Source organism: Grammomys surdaster, unplaced genomic scaffold (assembly GCF_004785775.1).
Source record: "Grammomys surdaster isolate TR1022 unplaced genomic scaffold, NIH_TR_1.0 142, whole genome shotgun sequence".
Classification (NCBI taxonomy): domain Eukaryota; kingdom Metazoa; phylum Chordata; class Mammalia; order Rodentia; family Muridae; genus Grammomys; species Grammomys surdaster.
The window spans coordinates 742,406-754,751 of record NW_021604600.1 but is presented as its reverse complement, the minus strand read 5'-3'; the positions used below and the strand labels follow the sequence as shown (position 1 = coordinate 754,751).

Sequence of the window (12,346 nt, the reverse complement as noted above, 5' to 3'; positions counted from 1 at the left end):
TTCCATCTGGGTATCCATTCCATGTGAAGTCACCAAAGGTAGATGCTGATGTGGATGTCAGGAAGTCCATGCTGACAGGAGCCTGATATAGCTGTGTCCTTAGAGGTCTGCCAGAGCTTGACATATTCAGAGGCAGTTGCTCAAAGCTAACCATTGAATTGATCAAGGGGTTCCCAATGGAGGAGTTAGAGTGAAGACTGAAGGAGCTGAAAGGGTTTGCAGCCCCATGAGGAGAGCAACAATACCAACCAACCAGAGCTCCTAGGGTCTAAACCACCAGCCTGGGAGTACTTAGGGAGAGACCCGTGGTTCCAGCTGTATATGTAAGGGAGGATGGCCCTGTCGGGCATAGGTGGGAGAGGAGATCCTTGGTCCCATGAAGGCTGGACGCTGTGTGTGGGGGAATTCGAGGGTGTGGAGGTGGGAGTGGGGAGGGTAGGTGGAGACACATCCTCATAGAAGCAGGAGGAGAGGGGATGTGATAGGGGGTTCCTGGACGGGGGAGGGAGAATGGGGTAAGGGGATAACATCTGAAATATAAATAAAATATCCAATAAAAAAATTAAAAAAAATCGTGTGGGGTGGCAAGAGAGGGCAACTGGATACCCCCAGAGCTAGAGTTATAAGGGGTTGTGAGCCACCTGATTCCAGTGCTGGGAACTCAGGTCTTCTGCAAGTGCCGTGCATGCTCTTAACCACTGAGTCATCTCTCTCTGACCCCAGTTTTAAAGTTTATGTGAGCTACCAGTACTTTCTGAATTGGGCCAGTTCACATGACACGTTGTTAAGTCCTCCTCATACCCACAAGGGATGTGAATGGAAGGTTTTTATCAGTCAATATAAAACCAAGCAAAGAGATAATTTTCATGATTAGTGTTCAACTCACTGTTTTATCTGAACTATCCCTCTTGAAGACAGTGCACTTGCAAACCAGTGTCCTTGGTTTAAATCTTAAGTGCCTTCCAAGCACCGTGTGTTAAAGGCTTATTATCATTACAAGATGCTGCTGGGAGAGTATGGAGATGCTACTACTGAGAGCTGAGGGTATAACCCTGTCATTCAGAATTTCAAATTCAAGCCCTATCTAGTATACAGAGCAAGTTCACAGTAGCCTGGGGAACTAAGTTCGACCCAGTTTTGGAATAAAAATTAACAAAATGATTGGGCTATAGCTTAGTTATCTGGCTTCCTCTGCCTGGGTCAGATCCCTAGTACAAACCAAAGAGGTAAGGCTTAGTGAGATGAAGTTAGGCCACCGGACATGTGGCCTTATGGGACTAATAGAAATCCTGGCCCGACCCTAAAGTGTCTCACTTTCTGGTCACCAGGAGATGAGAATCTTTCTTGCATTGGCTCTTGTCATAATGTATAAAGCAATGAGATCAAATGGCTTTGCGTCAAGACCTCTAAACTCTGAGCTGAACAGATATTGCCTTATTTTAAGCTGGTTATCTGGTTTCTTGGGGCAGTAACAGAAAATTTCAACATAACTCTAATGGAACCACTTGGCTGCCTTTGATGGACTGAACTCATTCTTAGCCTTCTTTTAAATTCCAAGTTCTAGGCTTCAGTTTTCCTATGTGGGGACCTGGTTGTTAGGCTTTCCACTTAAATACTCTAAAACACTAAGGTCTATCTATACTATGCTATATCTATACTATTATATGTCTATATTATATAGTATATTATATCTATACTATAACTAAGAGCTATACTATACTGTCTAAACTATACTAAGATACAGGTAGGTATGTCACACTTTCTCTATTTTTCTTAAACCTTTATCTTTTCTTCTCCCCTTTACTTGGATGAAGTTTGTAGGTAAACCAAAAGAGAGGGTGAGTCCCCAGTACTCCCACCAACCCAGAGCTGTCTGGGCCACCTTTCCACTGGGCACTTGACACCATCCTTCCTTTTTCTAATCAAGAACATCACTTCTCCAATTAACCCTCTGTCTTGTGTGTTAGGGTTATAAATTTAAAGCAACACAAAGAGGCACGAGAGTCCAGCAAATCATGAATCTTTATTTGAATTAGGCAGCAAGAACCAACTAGTTCTTGGGAGCCGTCTGCATGTTCAAATATCCACCTCAGTAAGGATGTAAGCAGATGACAAAATGCAGTACTGTACTCAGGGCGATACTGATGGATCAGGGACACAGGAGCTAAACCGCACCCCGAACCAGAATGCTACAGAATTTCTAAGCCCATGTATATGTGTGTATATGAGCACGCATGGCTGTTAGAGTCAGCTTCCCTTTCTTCACCATGTGGAGTCTTGGGATTTTCAGACTTGGGAGCAAATGCTTTTTCCAGCTGGGTTGGCTTGTTGACCCAGAAGGAGGTTTGTCTTTTGTTTTTTAATTCTTGAGTTATTTCTACAATCCATCCCACATTGTGTGTGTGTCTGTCTGTCTGTCTGTATTAGATAATCTTTTTGGAATAAAACTGTTTTTGTCTCAATCATTTTGTTCTGAAGCAAGCAATGTAACTTTCCTGTCAAAACCAAGGGCATGCAGGACATCCTATATTACCACAATGTCACTCTCACATGTTAGGACATCCGTGTCTAATAGAAGCATGGAGAAAGTGACTAATACAGTAGCTCTAGCATTAATATAGACACATTTTACAGCATAGTGTTTAATGTTCCCATGATGCCAGGGTCTGCCTTCACTGAGTCCCTTCTGTTCCTCATAGTGATATGGTAGACTCCAGGGACTCCTGAGAAACCTTAGTATAATGACAATAAACGTTATGTTCTACTGGATGGCATGGTCTCCATACTTAGCGACTAGCACGATAAATCTGAACTTTAAAAAATCAATAAATATGAATGAGTAAATAAACCATTTCTTTGTGAGTACGTTTTACACCCTGCTGGAGTCCAAAACCTACGTTTACGTCCTGGCTCCACTTTGAAAGGGTAGTTTCTCTGTGAGAGGACGGGGCGGGACCGGAGCCACCGGAAGGCGGCGTGCCGACCAGTTGGGCAAACTGTCGCGTACGTGTGACGAAATCTCTCCGCGTCCGCGCAGACGAAGACGCCAAAGAACGTGGATCGTAGGTAGCATGGCGACCACCGCCCAGCAGTCCCCTCAGCCAGTCGGCGGAAAGCGCAAAGGCAAATCCCAGTTTCTGCCGGCCAAGCGGGCCCGACGCGGTGACGCAGGCGGCCCGCGGCAGCTGGAGCCCGGCCTGCAGGGCATCCTCATCACCTGCAACATGAACGAGCGCAAGTGCGTGGAGGAGGCCTATAGCCTGCTCAACGAGTATGGCGACGACTTGTACGGGCCCGAAAAGGTACGGGCCTCGGGGAGAGTGAGCCTCCTGTGGGCCTCTTCCGGGGAGCGGAGGCGGCAGTTGCTTCAAAGCGCCTGTGCGGTGCTTGCATGACCTCCCTTACCTACCCGCCCCTGGTGTGGCTGCTATTGCAGCCTGCCTGGTGGGTGTGTGCCTACGGGGCTGGCTCTTTAGGCTTTCTTGACATCACTAATGACAGTGACTCCCACGTATTGATTGCCTTCTGTGACCCAGGTAGTGTGCTAAAGACCGTTCAGATGCGTACCTCATGCGTCAGTGCGACGTTGCTACGAGCTAAAATCTGAGATAGTGATAGGGATGCTATTTTCCAAGTGCACTTGAAAATACATTTAAGAAAATAAAACTTGTGAAGCCCAGTCCTCATCGAGTTTGACTGCCGTAGTATTATTGGCTTAGACTCCGAATACGCTTGCACACTCTGAAGTGTGGAGAAAGATAGTGTAGCAGGCCCCGTTACTTGAGAGGAGGGGGCAGAATAGGAATCTGTAAAGGCTCCTTCAGTGTGCACAGTTATTTTTATTACCTGGTTGCAAATCCCCTTGGTGTAGGACAGGGCAACAGGCACATGTCTAGGCTTGTGCCTTGTTCAAGCTCCCTTTTTGTTGTGCCCCTTTTGTTTTCAAGAGAAGACTTTGCTGGCAACCTCAAGTTGGCCTCAGCTCCCCAGAAGTAGGGACTACAAGCACTGGCCACTGCTTTGTGTGCTCCATTTCTTATAACAGGAGTAAGGGCTTTTAGTTCTCTCATACATTTGGTTCTAATCCTGGCACAGCTGCATTGTCTACCAGCCACTATCCAGATGGGTCTGAAAGCATTTGCAGATGACACATACCACACACCACACACAGGGAATTTATTTCTTAATGTACATTTCAGAAGTAGTATTTTATTAGTCTAATAAAATAATTATTGTCAATATTGAGACCTCTGCCACTGGGGGTTTCACATAAGTAGTTAATTACAGTGTTTGAACATGAGCTATTCTGTAATTTTTGCCTGTTGGTTTTTATGTAAACAGTTTATAGACAAGGACCAGCAGCCCTCAGGAAGTGAGGGAGAAGACGATGATGTCGAGGCTGCCTTGAAAAAAGAAGTTGGTGACATTAAGGCTTCTACAGAGAAGAGGCTGAGAAGATTCCAGTCAGTGGAGAGCGGAGCAAATAATGTAGTCTTCATCAGGACACTTGGGATAGGTATGTCTGGTTAACAGCTCTGAGATCATCAGTCCCATAGTATCTGGGCATTTCTGTCCTAGCAGACGCTGCTTAGACAGTGGCTTCATGAATATGGCTGTTAATTACTCTGTGGAACTTCTCAGCATTCCATCAGCAGTGTATCAGTGTCAGCAGGTTTTTGAAAAGGTTTCAGATGACATATACCATGCTCAGGGAATAGGAATGGAGGGCCAGATCCACTTAAGACCTGGAAATAGAATTCCTTTGACTTTCACATGTGTTCACTAATTTGAAAATGTTAGCACTGTGTCTTGGGCAGATGTGTATAGTTGGGAAGTAGCCAGTGAATCACTGTGTCATGCTGTGCTATGTGGTGCTGGGATCCTTTGCAAGCTGAGAGCTGGACTTCTGTACTCAGTAACTAATGGGTTAGGTCTTTAAGTGATGTACAGATTTTGTTTTTGTAAAAATAATGCTGTGTAATGCTTGTTACTCTAATTTGTATTACAGAAAAACAGTAAGGTGTGGTTTAAGTTTGATTCTGAGACTATCAACATTTATATATGGTAGGTCCCAGAGAAATACTAGTTGGAAAATAAGAACAAAAAAAATCTTGATTTTTTTTTCTTGTGTTTCTTCTTTTTTTCCTTTTTCTCTTAGAACCTGAGAAATTAGTGCATCATATTCTCCAGGATATGTACAAAACCAAGAAAAAGAAGACACGGGTTATTCTGCGAATGTTGCCCATCTCAGGCACATGTAAAGCTTTTTTAGAAGATATGAAAAAATATGCAGAAACATTTCTGGAACCCTGGTTTAAAGCCCCAAACAAAGGGACATTTCAGATTGTATACAAATCTCGAAATAATAGCCATATGAATAGAGAAGAAGTTATTAAAGAGTTGGCAGGTAAGTTCTCTTAGTAATTTTATATAGCCTGCTCTGGTTAAAACTTACGCTTAAAAATTTTTAAGTTTAGTACATTTTTTTCTTCAGCACATATATCAGATCTAAGTAATACTGGTATATGAGGTAGATTCTCTGGTAGAATTCTTTGCAAATCAAAATTGAATATTTGGGAAAATACAGTGGTCTGCCCATACCCATGGGTGATTGGTTATTAGATCCCCTAGGGATACCAAACCTGTGAGTGCCCAGGTAAGTCTTATATAAAATTGGTTGTTTTGGTATAGTATTTGCATATAACCTGCATATGCTGTCTTGTATATTTTATATCATCTTTGGATTACTTACAATACTAAGTCTGGTGGAATCTTAGTGAAAATATTGTCTTATTTAGAGATAATGACAATTAAAATTGGTTTGTTCTTGTTAAGTGGAGATATCATTTTCTTTCTTAAGTATTTTAACACTTAACTTTGTTTTGTACACGTAAGTGCAGTTCCCACAGAGGCCAGAAAAAGCTGTCCTTTCCTTTTGAGCTAGAGCTAACAGGTGATTGTTTAGCTTTTCACCAGGAATGCTGGGAATAGATAGGTCTTCTGTAAGAACAGTGTATGCACATTTCCACAGAGTCATCTCTCTACTCTGGCAATTGTTCTTGTATTAAATGTCTCAAGGTTTTATCATATTTATTTATTAAAAGAATTGATAGAGCTGTGTATGCATGCACTAGATCTCACAGTTGGGAGGCAGAGGCAGGCTGATTGCTGTGAATTCCAGGCCAACCTGGTTTACACAGTGAGTTCCAGGCCAGCCAAGGCTTCATAGAGACCCTGTCTTGAAATAAACAAAACAAAAAAGTATCAATGGAATTTCATTGACAGTCACAAAGAACAATGAATTTTTATAAACCATGATTAACAAATCCTTTATAGGTAAGGGATGAAAGCCTTGTTTGGCTACATCCATCAGGCTTAACGATATCCTTCCTTCTTAGCCCATTTTCCTATTTTTTGTTTCAGGAATAGTGGGCAGCCTCAATTCAGAAAACAAAGTGGATCTCACTAATCCAGAATACACGGTGGTAGTAGAAATCATCAAAGCTGTGTGTTGCCTGAGTGTTGTGAAAGATTATGTGCTGTTCCGAAAATACAACCTCCAAGAAGTAGTGAAGACTGCAAAAGACTCACAGCCTCACCCAAAGCTGGGAAATGGCAAAGAAGCAAAATTGGAATCTGATAGCAAGTTGAATCAAAGTGATCCTCCAGCAGGGGGAACTAACCAACAGGGGGCACCAGAGAGTAGCGAGGAGCTGGGGCAGACAGAGCCAGGGTCTGATTCCCAGGCGGGGAGGGAGGGAGGAGCTAAGCCTGAACCTGAAAGCCAAGTCTCAGAAGGACCCCAGACAAATGAAAATGAGCTCTCCTAAGTCATTCTGTGGGAAGGTGGTCTCAGCTGGGGTTCCATGTGGAACTGTGATAATATATTTTGACTTTTGTGTGCTGCTCAATGCTGATCTCAAAATCCTTGTTGTCAATTTTATTGTTAGAGCCCTTCCAAGCCTGTATATTGTGTGTGCAGAACCATGCACTGTTTCCCAGGGGAGGGTGCTAGGAGGATGGTGTTGCCTCTGCCTCCTTATTACTCTCTCTGGTTTCCTCTTAAGCACTGCCAACTGATGTGGAACTGAACAATATCTGAGTGGGAAATGAACAGGACATTCTGAGGAGGGTGTGCTGCAGCTCAGCTGTCCCTGCCGTTCCATTGTACACATAAAAAAAGTGGCACTGTGGATTATATGGGAATCACTTTGTGATGCTTTCTACTTTTTGTTTTTCTTGTTTTTGTTTGCTTTCGTTTTATGTTAAAAGCAAGTCTGATGGCTCATCACTGCAGGTGTTTTAGAGAAGGTATGAGGTAAAAGAGGACTGTTCTAGGTGTAGACCCAGGGGTGTTTCTCCTAAGGTTAGGGATGAGGAGTCACTGCCAGGTCACTTTCATATCCTAGTACAAAAGCCAGGAAAGAAAGATACTGTACCAGGATTACACTGGACTGCTATCCAAGCTGGACTGTCAGCTTGTGGTACTTTCAATTGTTCCTCAGAGGCAGAGATTGGAAGGGTAGAAGGGACCAGTGAGTACTGTAAAACAAACTATCCAGGTGGAAACTATAACATTTGGTTGGGAAATGGGCTTGAGCTTAAATCTTAATACACATTAGGAAGTAGTATAAATGCTAAGATGGTTAAGAGCTAGTGACATGAGAATATATATTTTGTGTCACATAGCTAGAGGCTTGCTTGGTAAGCCAGACCAAGAGGATATGGGAGAAACAGAATAGGCAGTACCTTGCTAATGCAAATGAGACTAGATCGTCCTTGGGTGTTTGACTTGTTAACTCAAGTCTGAGATTGAAACCATCTTGAAAGGATAGGCCTTAGTATCACTTAAGGGGGATGGGAGTGGAGGATCTTGGTGCCTTCTTGTGGCTTGTTCCAAGATAGAGAGACTTTTAATAGTGTAGGACAGAGGACCTGAGGATAAATTACTCTTTGCTCAGACAGGAAGTTCTGGAGTTTGGCAAGTTGCTGCACTTCAGATTTTGATCTATACTTTACTTTTAATTGCCTTTTCATTTATTTGCTTTCAATGAGTCCCTAGTGTGACTGGCTATTTGCTAGTTGTACAGTGCTGTGTGCTCTTGGGATCTGAATTCACTAATTTTGCTCTGCTTTCAGATTTGCTGACTTTGTCTTCACTGACTTTTCAGTGTGCTAGTTTACATGTGATCCCAAGGTAGGAACTTAGTGGTTAGTTTAAAACTATAGCAGTTATGACAGAAAATAAAGAAGCAGAAACCAAATCTCTGTGCTGAGGGTCAGCATGCCTGTCCTGTTCTGCAGACAAAGGAGTTAAGCCTGGTCCTACAGGACACATTTCTCCAAAGCTGAATACAGTTTTCAGATATTTTTATTGCATTTTGTTCTTGGTACAGCTGAACTTTCAGGTTTTCAAAGTTCCTGATATTTTAAAAAATAAAAATGGATTTGTTCTGTAAAGTTTGGCATTTTTACTTTTTTTTTCTGCCCCATATTAAATGTCTTTCTATGTGTATAGTATGTTTACTGTAAAAATGATTATATGTTTGATTATGTATAAAAAATCCAGGCTCATCGTTTCTAAAAAGTAAAGATACTAAATTTATTCCTGAATAATTAATATTCAAAAAATACAAGTTTAAAATATCTTGCAGGATTTACTTCAAGCACCTATCATACTGAGTTTTGTTAAAGTCATTAACTGGCCTTTGAATCATTTATACTTCTGATTTGAACAGTATTTTAGTCTGCTTGAAAGGTGTGATTTCATAAAGATTTGTATGCAGAGGGATCACCTGAGTCAGTCTTAGGACAATTCATCTTTACTTTGGATTAATCAGGACAAGATGTATAAAACATAGATTCATGGTATGCTGCCCTATCTCTGGAGTCATTTGACCTTTGACACTTCATTCTCTGTTGGTTTGATTATCACAACAGTACCCTTCTCAAATATGTTTAGATTTTGCTTGTTTCTTTATTGTTTTCCTAGATACAACTATTTTTTCAATCAGGAAGAAAACAAATGTTAAAACATTTTAAGAGTGAAACAGGAAATACAGTATTTTAAGAGTGAAATAGGAAAAAAAATGTTCAAGTGTTTACTATCAGAAGCAAGTACTGGAACCAACCGAATCACTCCTGCTTCAGTTCTCATCCAGCTATGCCCGTCCCCACTCCTGGTCTCTTAACACATTGCGTTTGATTTTCCCAGTGATTGTCTTTGGGAGTTCTTGAACAAATTCCACCTGATTGACAAAAAAAAAAAAAAAAAAAAAACAACAGGAGGCACTTGATGTTTCATCCTAGCAGTCAGTGCAGTCACAGAAACCCTGGGCGAAAGCTTAAAATAGGAGATTCCCAGCTTTGAGTATCCTTCCAAAAATAAATAACCTCTTCATCCTTTGGTTTCCCTCTGTTTACACGTAAAACCCAACTGCCTTCTACTACACCTGATTCAGAGAAAAGATCTTAAAATGTCGGTCTTTAAAGAGCTGGGACCTAAAGAATCTGAGGGAAATCTAGGGATGATTTATAGAGTTAGTAGAGGTTTCATCTTATACCCTGCTTGGCCACTTTTGTCTTTGATTCCTTCTCTCAAATATCTTTAAATGTCTTGACATCTCTTCTGAAAGTCAAAGTTACCAGTTTAGTTACTTTAATGGAGAAAGTGTGAAGATAGTTGGATCAGATCACTAACATGAACTACATTTTGGTTCAAATGATGAAATGGTCTTGTAATTAACCAGTAGCAACTGGTAGTACTCCAGAGCCAGAAGGTACACCAGCCATCCTTGTCCTTATATGTGCTTGTTCTTCTGTCCTTCTGCCTTTGAAGAAAGGTTTAGGAAGAGTTACCTCCCAACCGTGTGTGTGTGTGTGTGTGTGTGTGTGTGTGTGTGTGTGTACACTTCTCAGGCTTAAATAGGGCTACTTGAACATTTTGGGCTTAAAGGGGTATCATAGCCTATTTTACTCTGATCAGGTGCCACATCTAAAAATCAGGAACTTGGTGGTTCTTAACTTCCACTCCCTTTCCCCATATAAAATGGCCCTTATTAGTCCTGAAAACATTCTTAGTATTGCAGTTTGTTTTTCTTTCCCATCTGTGTGTGTATGCATTTTCTTTGCATGTGTGTGAACACACCTATATCCTCAGTTAAATCTTCCACCTAAGAGACCAGATCTCAGTTAAACCCAGAGTTCTCAGATATGGCTGGTCTTGCTAGCCAGCTTGCTCTGGTGGTCTACTTCTGCCTTCCAAGGCAGCTGAGCCAGCACAGCCACCCACACATACATATGGGTTCTAGGAAGCTGAATTCACACTTTGACAGCAAGTACTTTAGTCACCCCCAGCCTCTGCAGCAAAGGATCACTTGTAGTGTCCTAAATATAAAACACTTTAAAACAAAAACTTTCAGAGTAAAACAAACTCAAGAGGTATCTTCAAGGATACCTAGCAAGTGTAAAGTCAAAATCCAACACAGTCAGAAGTAACTTGCACCTACCTTTCTTGGGTATTTGTAAGGTGCTGTTGAATTTTTCACATGATCCTGAAGTTCAGCGGTTAACTTCTCACGGTTGGAGGACTTAAAGGGTGCAGCTAATACAATAAACGCCTTCACTACCTGCAGCAGAAAAATCGTTTGCTTGTAAGACACACCAAGGGTTTGGAACTATTGCTGAACACAGGCATTGGCTCTTCATAGCGGTGCAAACCTCAGAGACACTGAATGAAGCTTGGGTACAAATTATAAAGTGTATTTGAGGATCTCTTCCCAGAGGAATGGACTGTGAATGTGTGAATGAGTGCTGAGTTCTGTTTATCTGTCCCACGGACTTAACATTTCTGTATAGTTGATTGAGGCAGCTCTTGACTTGGAGGAGCACATTTATGCCTTGGCACCTCTACAGTTAGAGGTATGTTGAGCAAGATGAATGGAGATTCTGTAGGAGGTCTGACCAAGTTCAGATTCAGGAAGGGGTTGTTAGCTCCCAGTTTTTCCTTCCATTTGGAATTCTGCTTAAAAACACTTATAGAGGTTAATTAGTACATTGATTCTAATTGGCACTTGTTTCTGGCATTTGATTGAGATCAGGTCTATTGAAATGATGAGGATGTAGTGGCAGGAGAAGAATATTTTGCAAATTGGAATAGATCAAGAGCAGAGGGGGAAAGATGTTGTTCAGAGTACCCTGTGGAAGGCCACTGATATGTGAGAGGGAGGCACAGAAAACGGGATGGGGGAGTACTGATAGCCACACTGGCTCAACATTTTTCTGCTTGCTAAGTCTTCAGAAAACTCCCAGGAGGAAAGGGAAATGTGCCTCCTAAGTAGACCCGTGGGAATTTTGGGCCAACCTTGGGTACAATTTCCTGTTCTTATTTCTGTAAGAATTGTATTTCGAGCTGTAATGTATGAGAGTTGAAATCTGATTCGTTTGCTTACACAGTGTCTGTTTCCCATGGAACAACAACAACACACGAGTTGTCCAAACAACATTCCCCTCATGTCTTTCTAGTAGAGCTATCAGCATTTACTTCCCAAGACCATCATATCATCCAGGTTTGGCCAGTTGGCTTGCACAAGTTGCTGGACCACACTGGGTAGAGATGTGGTAGAGTTTACTTGAAACAGGTGCAAAGAGAATTCACCCCTTCCTGATAGTGGAAATGAGTTATACTTATTTGTGTCCTGAGCTGATTGCTGTGTGATAGGAGGAACTAGAGCTTAAGATCTCAGGCAGACAAGGGAGACAGAGCCTCCATGACATCACAGGTATGCTTGGCTCAAGCTTGAATCCGTGAATTAAGGGGAGGAGTTTCTGACTCAGGCCGCCCAAAGAATCCCAGACCTCTTTGGGGTAGAACTCATTTGTAAGTAGATTACCAGGCATACATGTACCTTTGAGAATTAAACAAGTTACCATGAGTTAGCCTTTGCCATAGACACATGGACAGGACTTGAGAATGAAATTGCTGCTTTAGTTCTGACATCCACCCTACCTCTCCTCGGATCGGATCTGGACTGCTGACGACAGCTGACTCAACTACTGCTGGGTGCTCTATCAGTGCGCTCTCTACTTCAAATGGCCCAATTCGGTACCTGCAAAGGGGAGGAAGCCTTTGATTACCACATTCTCCAAATCGGAAATCTCCCATTCTGTCATGTCATCAGTTTCTTAGAACAGCAAACATACAAACCCAGAGGATATAATGACATCGTCAGCTCTGCCGACAAACCAAAAGTATCCGTCGTCATCCATCACTCCTCTGTCTCCAGTGACATAAAAATTTCTTCTTATTGTGGCATCCGTCTTTTCTGGATTGTCCTACCAATCAAAG

At 42.1% G+C, this 12,346-nt stretch overlaps 2 protein-coding genes across 2 annotated transcripts in view; one reads left to right on the top strand and one right to left on the bottom strand.

Annotated features, from left to right (window-relative positions):
- The first annotated feature begins 3,061 nt into the window (after positions 1-3,061).
- Positions 3,062-8,460, top strand: Thumpd1 (THUMP domain containing 1). The gene is made up of 4 exons (XM_028764232.1): positions 3,062-3,302; positions 4,342-4,516; positions 5,159-5,407; positions 6,424-8,460. Exons 1-4 carry the CDS (start codon positions 3,072-3,074, stop codon positions 6,828-6,830), a joined length of 1,062 nt encoding a protein of 353 aa, XP_028620065.1. The 5' UTR covers positions 3,062-3,071; the 3' UTR covers positions 6,831-8,460.
- Positions 8,461-8,963: 503 nt separating this feature from the next.
- LOC114618428 (acyl-coenzyme A synthetase ACSM4, mitochondrial) overlaps positions 8,964-12,346 on the bottom strand; it is a 22,768-nt gene continuing 19,385 nt past the window's right edge. The window contains exons 11-14 of the mRNA XM_028764160.1: positions 12,206-12,333; positions 12,008-12,107; positions 10,509-10,628; positions 8,964-9,248 (exon numbers count right to left, since the gene is read on the bottom strand). Coding sequence (XP_028619993.1) covers positions 9,162-9,248; positions 10,509-10,628; positions 12,008-12,107; positions 12,206-12,333 — 435 coding nt within the window. The 3' untranslated portion in view covers positions 8,964-9,161. The remainder of the gene's footprint in view (positions 9,249-10,508; positions 10,629-12,007; positions 12,108-12,205; positions 12,334-12,346) is intronic.

Coding starts and splice junctions, on each gene's coding strand:
- Thumpd1 (XM_028764232.1), top strand. CDS start 3,072: ATGGCGACCACCGCCCAGCAGTCCCCTCAGCCAGTCGGCGGAAAGCGC. Junction 3,303..4,341: donor ACTTGTACGGGCCCGAAAAG/GTACGGGCCTCG, acceptor TTATGTAAACAG/TTTATAGACAAGGACCAGCA. Junction 4,517..5,158: donor CATCAGGACACTTGGGATAG/GTATGTCTGGTT, acceptor TTTTTCTCTTAG/AACCTGAGAAATTAGTGCAT.